The sequence below is a fragment of the Asparagus officinalis genome, chromosome 7, assembly GCF_001876935.1.
Source record: "Asparagus officinalis chromosome 7, Aspof.V1, whole genome shotgun sequence".
Taxonomy (NCBI): Eukaryota; Viridiplantae; Streptophyta; class Magnoliopsida; order Asparagales; family Asparagaceae; genus Asparagus; species Asparagus officinalis.
In genome coordinates, this window is record NC_033800.1 from 35,599,746 (window position 1) to 35,612,788 (window position 13,043).

The 13,043-nt window shown below is 39.8% G+C and overlaps 2 protein-coding genes across 2 annotated transcripts; both read right to left on the bottom strand.

Annotated features, from left to right (window-relative positions):
* Positions 1,960 to 2,450, bottom strand: LOC109846960 (calcineurin B-like protein 4; the record flags this gene model as incomplete). Its single annotated transcript, XM_020416201.1, has 3 exons — positions 1,960 to 2,076; positions 2,175 to 2,255; positions 2,349 to 2,450. Coding segments are annotated over 3 exons (300 nt in total), but the record flags the coding sequence as incomplete, so codon positions are not given.
* On the bottom strand, positions 2,669 to 3,258 carry LOC109846961 (RNA polymerase II subunit A C-terminal domain phosphatase SSU72-like). The gene is made up of 3 exons (XM_020416202.1): positions 3,029 to 3,258; positions 2,795 to 2,940; positions 2,669 to 2,688 (listed from the first exon to the last, which is right to left on the bottom strand). The coding sequence occupies exons 1-3, from the start codon at positions 3,256 to 3,258 to the stop codon at positions 2,669 to 2,671; spliced, it is 396 nt and encodes a 131-aa protein (XP_020271791.1).

Genomic DNA, 13,043 nt, shown 5'->3' on the forward strand with positions numbered 1-13,043 from the left:
CCATCACCTTGATCACATTGATCATAAGCGAGAGAATGCATTAACAAAACAGTTTGTTCCAGAGAAGCTCTAACCAAAAGGACAGTGCTATAACTCAACCAAATTCTTCTTTATGGAAACTAAATGCATGTTGATAGCCTGAGATAACTAATACTAAGGACATCCCTTACGTTCAAATGAGAAGTATATCTGAACTTTTAATTCATTATTCTTTGATCAGTTTAATAATATAATTAGTTTTAAAGTGACAAGGTCAGAAAAAGTAAAATAAAATAAAATAAAATACATAACAAAAGATTATCCACCAATGTTTTATGCAGATTTCAGACTTGCAAGCTAGATCCGAGCCAAGTACATCGGGATTCAGAATTTTGTATTAAACTAAGAATATGAAGAAGAAAAAAGCTACATTCTTTGACCATAGACTAAAAGTCAGACACTCAGAAGTTCGGTAATGTTTGACGTGTCATATGCTCATGAATGGCTACTAAAGATTTTTGTAGAGTTTGGTTCTCTCAACAACGCAGGCATATGAGAAAATTGTTCAAACTAACAAGAGTGAGAAGCAGCACTAAGAGAAAGCTACATCCGGTTAGTTAAAAGTTTTCATCTCTTTAGCACTCAACAAGCAGCCAACAGAAAGAAAAAAATAGTAAATCGCAAAGAATATGGAGTCTATATACACATTAAGGTCAATCATCAAACTGACTGACATGCTCAGGAAATACTGTGGATTAGATGAAGAAATAAAAGAAGAAAGAAACTCTTTCACAGGTTCTGAAGGCATTTTTCTTTGATTCTAAAAGAAAAACAATCAGAGGGAACAATATTCTTTACCCTTCATAAAAGATAATGATGAGCTACACAAGGCAAAGGAAAACAACATTTGGTAATTACCATTAATGGCAGTGGCATGAGCACATATCATGTTCACAATGACTATTTCCTTTACCAAATTTTAATTATTTTGATATTTATTTTGGATCACTTCATAATCATCGGAAGTTTGTGTGGGTGGGTGGGTGGTTCTAAAATTTGGCCTAAATTCAACTTTTCCTCAATTTGCAAATTATACCATTAATTTGAATGACTAATTTCAAATAACTTAAGAATTGAGTTACCTAATAATAATTTCAATGCTTTAACTTTGGTTTTCTGCAGTTTTAACTTTGATTTCTCCGTTAAAAAAAAGTTTTAAGATAGTTTTGTGCAAAAGCCCCAAAGTTCATGGTGGTTTTGTGAAGTTTTCCCCTAATAAAATTATGCCAGGTCATAATGCATGATATCCTCCTCAACAAATCATACCCAAACATGAAATATCAGGAAAATCAAATGATTGACGCCCTGTTTCATTCTCGAAGAACGAAACATGTGTCCTTAACAAATCATATCCAAACATGAATTATTCAGAGATTAATATCCGTGATATTTGAACATATTTGGAACGTAGTGCGCTTGTTTGATCAAGCATAAGCATGTGATTTTCCAAGGCCTAACAAGGTTTAGAGTGAATACGATGAAGAAGGCAAAAAGTTAAAGGGGGTTGCTTCAGCTATTAACAGCATTACAAAATGCATTATGTACATTATGTAAGATTGAATATTCACACAAAGTTCAAGGGGATTGATTTTGCTTTTGAGAACATGGAACAGTGTAGCTTATTGAAGCATTATTAACTGAGGACTCTGTTTTCATTTATTGAGAAAGGATGAGTAATAATTAAGCAACCACAAGTAACAAAACATTGTTCTAGATTTAGAAAAGTGTGTCATTGTACGTGCACATTACCAAAGAGAAATAAATAAGCACTAAATTATATTAACTTTATGAAATATTATTTGTAGAAAATAATGGGCAACAATAAGGCACCTTAAACTTATGCAACTTGAGGATTTAATAGAAGGATAAGGCACCTTAAACTTATGCAACTTGAGGATTTAATATAGAAGGATAAAAGACTTACTTTAAGTATGGAAGAGTCATGTTATTCAGCAATGATGGATTTATATCTACAAATTCCTTCCATTCGTCCAGATCTATCTTTCCATCACCCTTCTTATCTGCCTCCATGAAAGTCTGTAAAAGAAAAGAAATAATTGAAATCCTCGAAAAACCAATTGTATATGTCACTATGTTGCGGCAATAAAATGCGAACAGAAAAGACAAATCCTCACCTTATCGACTATTTGATCAACAACATCATCAGAAAGGCATAAATCTGATTCACTGAAAAGAGCCAGCACCATCTCTTTTAACTGTTGAGAGCAATAAAGAATACAAGGTTACTTTCATAGAATGACTTCATACAAAATAGAAGAAGATCACAAAGTAGCCAATTAAGATTCTACCTCGACACGTTCAATATAGCCAGTGCGCCTTAAGTCATTCAGTCTAAATGCAACTGCAACAAAGTTTTCATTTTCTCTTGAAGTTTTAATACGAAGTTTTCGTTTTGTTTTTTTATTTTAATACGAAGGAAACCTTCGCAATGTCTCCACACCGAAGCTGGAGTTCGATCTCCAACCCTTATTATCAAGTAAAACCCAGTCGTAGACGGTTACATCTCTAGGCATTTTTTCAATCCAATTTCAGCTAATACCCTTAGGTATGATTACAAAATCTGAAATTGTAATTGTCATTATCTCACAAGAGCAAGTTCTAAAAACTATCAAAGCTCAGAATTGCACACTAATTCAAATAAAAACTCCAAATTGAAACTCATATAAATCAATCAAATTCAAAACCCAATCGCAAAGTATCAGCTTTAAAACAAAACTAAAAAAAACCCAGTAACCATCAATGATCACATCGGAAACCCTATCTTTGAAACTGAGAACAACATCAAACGGGCCATCAGCAGCATTATCCTGCCAGCACTGAGGCGCTAGCTTCACACTCATATTCCTCTTCAACATCGGCAAGATCCCATTACGCTTGTACCTAAAAACTCCACAAAAGTCCCAACTTTACAATGGTAAAAACAGTAAATACGAAAAAATGTAGGGGCCAAAATCGGCTTTCCACTCACAATTCAGGGTTCTTGCGGAGGAGGTCATCGTACATCTTGTGATAAGGAGTTCCGAATTCGTAGACGTTGGGCTCTCGGTACGATGGACCGGCGAGCTTAACGCGTACCCCAGTGCCGTAGGAGGAGACGTCGAAGCCATGGCGCTGGAGGAGGGAGTGGGCTTCCATGCTTCGATTCTGGTTCGAGGTGCAGACCATTGTGTGTCGGAGCTTTGGAGATTTATGCTTCATTTTTTGTTTGATTTTGTTGGGTTTTCTTTTGTTTTCTAGGGTTTTTTGATGAATTTGGGGGAGTGAGGTTTTGAGGAGACGGGAGACTACCAGATTTTAGGGGCGATTTAATTTGGGATTTGAGTTTTTTGGGATTTGGTGGGTGATCAGAGGAAACCCTGGAGGAGAGAGAAAGACGAGAGGCCGCAGGGAACTCCCGGGTTCGGCTGTCGTCGATCTACAACTTCTCTTAAAGTTTTCATTTTCTCCGATTTCTTCTGCTTTTTTTCTTTTTCTGCCATTAGGTTTTTTTTGCTGGAGAGGGTGTTGAAGATTTTTGAAGGAGATGAATGAACAGAGGCGATAGATACGGTAACAGATTGTTTAGGGCTTTTGATTTCTGTTTTGGAGTAACGTAAGAAAAATACTAAAAAAAATATAATTCTATTAAATTTATGATAGATGAAGGGTATTTTGGGGTAGGAAAAGTTTTTCTCATACTCCCTCTTTTAAAGGGAGAATGATTTGTATAATAACGAAGATTAGCTGAAAAAATTACGAAGGACATTTCGGCCCGTTCGTATTTAATTAATCTGTTTTCTATTTTTTTAAATCACAACCGTGTCCTTTTCCTCATAACTTCTTCTTGATTAAAACTAGGTTTGGATAGAGTTCTTCAGGAGGGGCGGTTACAATGCTAACCCTCCTAACATTGTGTTTGCTTACACTTTTTAGTTAGCAAGGGGAGGGGAGGGATGAAAATTATAAAATTCACTCACTTTCTCAATCTTCCAAAAGTGGACGGATTGAGAGGAGAGGGGAGGGGTGTCAAGTGGAATTTTTTTTTAACTTTAATATTGCCCTGGTCAAGTAACTCTCTTCCGTTCCCATCCCATACTCTAAAAACAAACACATATTATAGTGTACTCTCTCGTCCCCATGTTCTCTAACCAATCACAAATAAATACATTCTACCCTTTTTCTTTCCACTTCCTCCCCTTGGGTTAAGTCAATCACTCCCCTCCCCGTCCCTCCTTTGTATCCAAATTGACCGTAATTCTCGACTTGTTCTACCGAGAAAACAGATATTCAAGAAAAACGCAGACTTAAAAACTTTTTATATAAAAATAGGGATTCCGACTTCGGAGCTACAAGCATAGTTTCTAATTTAATTTATTGTGACACTCAGTCCTAGGTAGTTTCTAATTTAATTTACTATGACGCCTGCTCCCGAGAATAACCTACTGGGCAGAATATTTACAGTACCAAATATGAGGTGTACCATAAATACCCTATAACCCACATAATACAAAAATATACAAAAGTTATAGGTTTCATCATAACAACATCACCATCACCAATAATTTTAAAATGATGAATATTATCCTGTAAGGCTAATATATACCGCTAGAATCATTCCTATTTGTAGATTAACCCATAAAATTGCAAACAACTATTTAAATACAAATTACAAATATATCATCCAAAAATATGAATCTATAAGAAACCACTTGAAAATTTCAAACTAAAATAAAAACTTTAAATTGTAAAAGTTGCAGCAAAAAAAAGTCATTGAAAAACCTAAAAAACAAAATGCCCCCTTAAAATTTTAAAATTATAGAAAACCCCCTAAAACTCCAATAACTACAAATGGGTCCTTTAAAAACAAAAAATACAAAGGGCTCTTGAAAATGCTAATATCATAAAAGTCCTCTGAAAAATTTAAAAGTTGAAAGAGCACCCTAAAAATATAAAAAACAAATAATTAACCAAATTTTTTTGAATATTACAAATAGCTCTCTATGAAAATAAAAAAAAATTACAAACAACCACTTTTAAAATATGAAAAACTATAAACAACGATTTGAAAAATCTAAAAAATTACATACATAATCTTGAAAATAGTAAACAGGCACTATTAGGGGTTATTTGTTGATGTTCTGAGACTCAACAGCGAGATTAGCATGTAATCCCATATTAGCGACGATGCTGGGAGTGAATATTTGCGATGTGGGTTCCCTCATCTTTAGGTGGCCAATCCCCTATTTAAGATGAATGAGCTGCAAAATAGGCATGTTAGGATCAAAAATGGATTCTTCGATGATTCCTCAGACGGTCAAGTCAGTATTTGAGCTTGAGTGGAGAAGAAACCAATAAACTAAATACGTTCTTAGTTTACGGATGCAGAAAATGCATGCCTCTGGCCCTAAAAGAGGGTCTGATAATACCATCAGTAGGCGATGAGCCTATATATATGTGACGCCACTGGGTTCACACAAGGCTGCAGTCCAAGGTGAAACCAAGAATGTCAAACCTGCCATGCACCACACCGTGCAACAACATGTTTCACCATCACAATAAACATCTATCTAGTAGAGTCAACAACAGGTATAGGTACAAAAGCAAGTAAAAGATAATACAAGAAGACTGATGAAATGATAATAATCAACTTAATGTCTCATCATCCAACAAACAGAAACATATAGTCAAGATCTGAGTAGATAAACTGGAATACTCAACAAGTCTCAAATACAAATATCTGACCAGAAGGAAATAAGGCACACAGCCTTTACAACTTCTAGAACAAGACTCTCAAATGTCTAAACACAAGTCTACTGTGGAACTCCAAAAGAAAATATATAACTAGCTAGGCAGCTGAAGCTAAAATGCATCGCCGTCAACCTGCGACTCTCCGGGCTCCTGGCTCGTTACCTGAAAGGGGGAGGGACAACTGTAGGCGTCAAAAAATGCTTACAGACATCCAAATACCACTCAAGGCAAAGAGAAGACGATAAACGCCATTCTCTTAATCAGGGGGATCATTCAAAGGAAGCGAGACAACATGGAAGAACAATGTACACACCAACAGGCAGTACACGGCGGCGCGGTTGAGGCACGGCAGGACATGGTGCCGCGGCTAAAACGCGGCAGCCGCATCGGTGGCCGCGCGCTAAGGGTGGCGGCAGCCTATGTCCGCCGGCTAAGGCGCGGCAGCATATGGTGGCCGCGGCTATAGAGCGCGGCAAGCCGTAGGGTAGGGGCAGCGCTATTATAGGTGCTATGGTGGTTACAAGACAGTTATATGATGATTATTTGGAAAGCCCACGTGGGCGGCCATATCAAGAGATAGAACGTGTGCTGACGTGGACAAGCGGTTAAAGACCGACGAAAAGAAGGTGGTTAAAGGGTCCGTGGGAGAACCAGTTCTCAAGCACACGGATGGAACGTGCTGGTAAACCGCCCATGTGGCCGCTGCAGTCCACACTGCCGCGCCAATAGCCGCGGCAGTGTTGGCTGCCGCGGCCAAAGAGGGTTCATCTGGTCAGTTGTTTCGCCTCTATTTCGACTGTTGTGCATTCCTACCCCTATAAATACCTCCCTAAACACGAAATAAAAGGGAGGGAGGGAGCAGATTGGAGCAGAAAAGACTTGAGCTTTTGTTGATTTTGCTCAAGAGAGAGAGTCTTCCTTCTTCACAAACATTCTCAAGAAGCTTTTAGCGATTCCTAGAGATCTAAGCTCTGACTTGATCTTTGGAAGAGCGAACATCTTACATCGATAAGATATTCGCTTAAAGATTCTTACTTCGATAAACGAAGGAAGAATCCCCAAAACTTTCACGATTCAATCAGAATCTGTGAATCGGTGGTCCACGAGTCCACGCAAGCAGCGATCCAAACAACGATCCTGCGTTTGTTTCTAAAAAGTTGTAATTTTTCTTTTGTTGTGTAAAAGAAGTCTTATAAAAAGACTATTTCTTTTGAATTTGTTGTAATCGACCGAAGATATAATGAATTCCACAATGAAATCAACTTTTGACGTAAACAAGCTGGCGACCATAGTGGGAGCCAACGGTCTCGCTGCCGAGACCGTCGTGTCGCAGCCGATCAAGATTCCAGTTGAATCCACGGTCGAATACGAATTTGACCAAACCAAGTTTGAGGAATATCTCTCGTCATCCTCTTCAAGATCTTCATTATCTCGCAAGTACAATAGGATCTCATCATTGAAGAAGGCTTATACGCCAAAGAAGACTAAAAGTGAAGACTCTCGCCCAATCATTGTTGAGGCCTTGCCTCGCAACATTATCCCGGCGACCCCCAAAGCCGGAAGCTCTGCTCATAATGATTCCACCCTAATTAAGGAGTCGTTCGATCGAAGTTCGCCAACTCTGACGAAGAGGGCTCGTCAGAGGCGACGCCAACGCCGCGCTCGTCAATTGGCTAAGGCCTTGGAACAAACCGATGGAGTTCGTTACTATGCGGACTTAGAATCGAGGAGGCATCGAGTGGTTCAGTTGTCTCAACAACCGATCACTCATATCTCTGCTAAACTAACGACGGATGAATGGACTTTTGTCAAGAGGGCTCAGTCAACCCTCAAAGAACGTATACAAAAGCGTCGTGCAAACGCTGCTTATGCCCGTGCTCTTTTACAACAAAGACGAGAAAGAAACAAGAAAACGGTAGCCAAAGAACCACCAAAATTCTACAAAGTTTGGATTCCAAAGTCTGGAGTTGTGCAAAATGAGCATTCGGAGCCCGTTAAGACTCCGCACCCACAAGGGGGTGGTTCTAAACGTGTGACTTCCGACATAACCTTGGATCGCTCAAAGACAATAATAAGTTGTCCTGAGAATGCCAACAAGATTTTACATCCTCAGAAGAAGACATGTTCGTCAAAAGACATCGTTATACCTGGGAGGTCATACCAACAGACGATAGGATTTTCCGACAATCATACCGATGAATCGTACTATCAAGCTGTAGGTGTGAATAAATTTCGAAAGAGAATTATTCGAGAAATAAGCTCTCATTGTTCCTGTGCACGGCTCATTAGAGCAGTATTGTCAAAGCCCAGGCCGAAACGTTTCAGCAAGAAGTTTGCTGTTCAAGAGGATGAATTCCCTGAAGTCACCATCAATATGGATGACAAAGAAAAATCTAAGCGGCATTCAAATGAATCAAACCCCGACTTTCCCCCAGGAGGAAAAGTCAATTCAAGAATTGCCCAACGGATGTCTCGACTCTAGTCAGGAGCCATCAGACGCAGGGATTACAAGAGAATGCATGAAAGAATATCCTCGGAGGATGAACTTTCAGACACTTGTTCAGCCATTGCTTCTGATGATACAATGTCTAGCACGGGGCAAACCAGAGAAGTGCTCACAATCACCCCTGATCAGTTTGCTCAAATGCTTCAAGAAGCTCTAGCCAAGCAACGTGAAGAAATTAGTACTGAGATGAAGACAGAGATGGAGTTAGCTATCCAACAAATGAGAGAATTGCTAGTTTAACGGCCTCAACCTCCTGAGTCCAGTCAGCGAACTGAATCCAGCCGTCACACTTAGAATATTGTAGATGACAGCGATCCAGAAGTGGATGAAGTCATTATGGCTGATACACCTTCCAATGACAATAACACTAGGGGTGGTTCAACAGATACACTGCTTAATAATCCTGGGGGTGGCCTAATTATTTCTACTCAACATCACTCAAAGAGAGATAAAGATGAGGACAAGAAAATGCAAGACCTTGAAAACAAAGTCAATGCTTTGATGTCCGCTCAGGAGGTAAAGAAGACGGATATTCCGTGTCCCTATCCAAGAGAATGGGATTCAATACCGTACCCGACAAAATTCAATCTGATCAACTTCATACCATTCGACGGGAAGAGCTCGCCTACTCAGCACTTGATTTATTTCAAGTCTCATTTGGGCATGATCTCTGGAAACGAGGCTTTAATGGTCCGGTCATTCGTTGGCACCCTTCGTGGGCCCGCCTTCGATTGGTACCGACGTCTTAAGCCAGGGAGCATCAATTGCTGGGATAACATGGAAAGTTTGTTTCTTAGCAATTTCTTCGATGATGACACTGAAGTGTCAATCGGAACCCTTCTGGATGAGAAGCAAAAAGACGGAGAGTCAGTCGACAATTTTGTCAAGCGCTTTCGTAACAAGGCAATGAATTGCAGAGATCCTGTTACAGAAGAGTTCATCCTGCAAACATGTCATAATAATCTCTCCATCGATGTCCCGGAAGCTCTGGGGGTCGTACCATCCAAAACTTGGAAAGATTTGAAAGTGCGCGGTGAACAAGCTGAACACTTTCTTAAAAGAAAGAAAGCTGAGAGAAGCCGACCGACGACATCTACAATCGCTGGGAACACGACTCTAGATCCGAAGTTTCAAAAGGAGTATTCTTTCGAAAATGATGAAGCTCCAGCCATATTGAAATACCTCATCGCCAATGATAAAATCGAGCTACCACCTATTAAAGACCAAGAGGGAGCTAAGAAGATTACGGATCTAAACTACTGTGCGTACCACAGAAGGGTTCTTCATCCCACCGAGATTTGCTTTAGACTCAAAAACAAAATCCAAGCCTTAGTTGACTCCGGCGTCATAACGGCGAAACAAGCCAAGTAAAGACGACCCTAACTCCATGGGATACACGAGTATAAACTGTTTTCCCCTAACTCCGAAGAGAATACGAGTATAAACTGCTTCTTCATGTCATTCCGAAGAGTATACGAGTATAAACTGCTTCTCATTCCTCCAACCGGTATACGAGGTTAAACTGCCCCCTGAATACTCCAATAGGTATATGAGTCTAAACTGTTTCCCACTCTTGATGGGAAGTTCCTGAAGAATTTTTACATGTAATATTCTTAAGGATAACCCGGTCATGTAACTCGGTATGACGTTAGACCCAGTTTCGCGAAGGAAGCTGGGGGTGGATGGTTCATGTAACGGGAAGTTCTCGGAAGAATGCTATATATAATTTTCTTCGGGATAACCCGATCATTACAAACAAAGTAATAAACATTACATCCCCACGGTGATTTCCGAATACTCTTTTGCTGAGATGAGATTCGATCACTTCTTTAGATTAATCTTCCCTCACAAAACTCATATTTGGTCAAACCTTTAAACAGTTAGGACCAAAGCCAAAATCCCATCTCGATTCCTTTCATGAACGAGAGGTCCACAAATCGAGCGATCAAACCTTCCTACAGTTAGGATCGTCTCAAGTTCCCACATGGTCAAACCTTTAAACAGTTAGGACCAAAGCCAAAACCTATTCTCGATTCCTTCCATGAACGAGAGGTCCACTCAAATTGAACGGTCAAACCTTTAAACAGTTAGGATCGTATCAAGTTCCCACATGGTCAAACCTTTAAACAGTTAGGACCAAAGCCAAAATCCCCTCTCGATTCCTTTCATGAACGAGAGGTCCACAAATCGAGCGATCAAACATTCCTACAGTTAGGATCGTCTCAAGTTCCTACATGGTCAAACCTTTAAACAGTTAGGACCAAAGCCAAAACCTCTTCTCGATTCCTTCCATGAACGAGAGGTCCACTCAAATTGAACGGTCAAACCTTTAAACAGTTAGGATCGTAACAAGTTCCCACATGGTCAAACCTTTAAACAGTTAGGACCAAAGCCAAAATCCCCTCTCGATTCCTTCAATGAACAAGAGGTCTAAAAATCGAGCGATCAAACCTTCCAACAGTTAGGATCGCCTCAAAACTCCTACTTGGTCAAACCTTACTACGGTTAGGACCACAATCAAGATTCCCTTTGAGAGGTCTACATTTGAATTGAATAATCAAACCTTATGATAGTCAGGATTATTCAAACCAGTCCGGATTCTCTAAGTGGAGATCCCACTTTGAATTTCTTTTGCACCAGGAGATAGAATATAAAATTCTTCCTCTTCGATTTCGGGTTCATCTCTACCAACAAACAGGAGACCAGGAGATAGAATATAAAATTCTTCCTCTCCGATTTTGGGTTTATCTCTAATAATAAAAAAGAGATCAGGAGATAGAATATAAAATTCTTCATCTCCATCATCGGGTTCACCTCTACCAACAAAAAAGAGACCTCAATACTCCAATAGGTATACGAGTCTAAACTATTTCCCTAATCTTAACAGGAAGTTTCTGGAGAATATCACTCAGAATATTCTTAAGAATAACCTGAACACTCCGATGAGTATATGAGTATAAACTGCATCTCCTTGAACCTCCCAAGAAGTTTCTGGAGAATATTACTCAAAATATTCTTAAGAATAACCTGGTTACCTCCCAACGGGTATATGAGGTTAAACTATTTCCCGAACACTCCAATATAGTATATGAGTATAAACTATTTCTCAAATTCTTCGACAGCAGTTTTAATTTGAGACTTCGACAACGGCCACGCGATAAACGCAGCACCGGAGGAATTTTAGCTATTCTACAAAGCACTGAATAGGCTAAAAGATAAAGAAGTCAAGAATTGAAGCCATCCATAGACTATGTTACGCAACTTCCTCAACAAAGTACTGAAAAAATTGTAAGGAAAACTTATCATATCCAAAGTATCCCAGACTCCTCTCCAAAAAATGATGAATCTGAGATACTTTAGAGGGGGTATCTGTAGGCGTCAAAAAATGCTTACAGACATCCAAATACCACTCAAGGCAAAGAGAAGACGATAAACGCCATTCTCTTAATCAGGGGGATCATTCAAAGGAAGTGAGATAACACGGAAGAACAATGTACACACCAACAGGCAGTACATGGCGGTGCGGCTGAGGCGCGACAGTACTTGGTGCCGCGGCTAAGGCGCGGCAGACCATGGTGCCGCGGCTAAGGCGCGACAGCCTATGGTGCCGCGGCTTAACCGCTGCAACCTATGGTGCCGCGGCAGTTAAAGCAGGATGCTACAGCAGTTATAATACAGTTATCTGATGATTATTTAAAGTCCACGTGGCGGAGTATCAGAAATAGAACGTGTGCTGATGTGGAAAAGCAGTTAAACCACGAAAAAGGTGGTTAAAGGTCGTGGGAGAACTGTTTCAAACACGTATGAACGTGGGTGTAACTGCCCCTTTAGCCGCGGCAGTGTCGACTGCCGCGCTCTTTGGCCGCGACAGTGTCAACTGTCGCGCCCTTTAGCCGCGACATCATCAGCTGCCGCGCCTAAAGAGACAGTTATTGACCAGCTATTTCTTCAGTTATCGTCTAAGGAGGCTATAAATACCCCCCTATGGTCATCATGGACAGGGGCTGAGCATTTTCCAGAGAGATTAGAGCAGAGAGCCTTGAGTTTTGGTGAATTAGAGCAAGAGAGAGAGTCTTCCTTCTTCACAAACATCCTCAAGAAGCTTCTAGCGAGTCCTAGAGATCTAAGCTCAGACTTGATCTTTGGAAGAGTGAACATCTTACATCGATAAGATATTCGCTTCAAATTCTTACTTCGATAAACGAAGGAAGAATCATTAAACCCCTCACGGTTCAATCAGAATCTGTGATTTGGTGGTCCACGAGTCAAAGCGCTCCCGGCACAGGCAAAGATCCCACGCGAGTAGCGATCCAAACAATGATCCTGCGTTTGTTTCTAAAAAGTTGTAATTTTCCTTTTGTTGTGTAAAAGAAGTCTTATAAAAAGACTATTTCTTTTGAATTTGTTGTAATCGACCGAAGATATAATGAATTCCACAATGAAACCAACTTTTGACGTAAACAACAACGAGCGTCAAAGCGCTAGCGAGTAACATCACAACCAACCCCAAGGGAACATGGCTCGTTGTATAAGAAAATACAAATAATACATAATAGATCTAAAATCATTGATCTTACTAAAGAGGGTATTAGTATTTAGAAATTTACAACACGAGATTAGGTATGTCGAGCGAACTAATCCAAACAAGGAAACCCTCATGTATATACCTTACATCTCAAATTGTAAACTCCTAAATACCAAACCCAAGATTCTAGTACAGTAACAATAATAAAAGAAATACGACAAACAC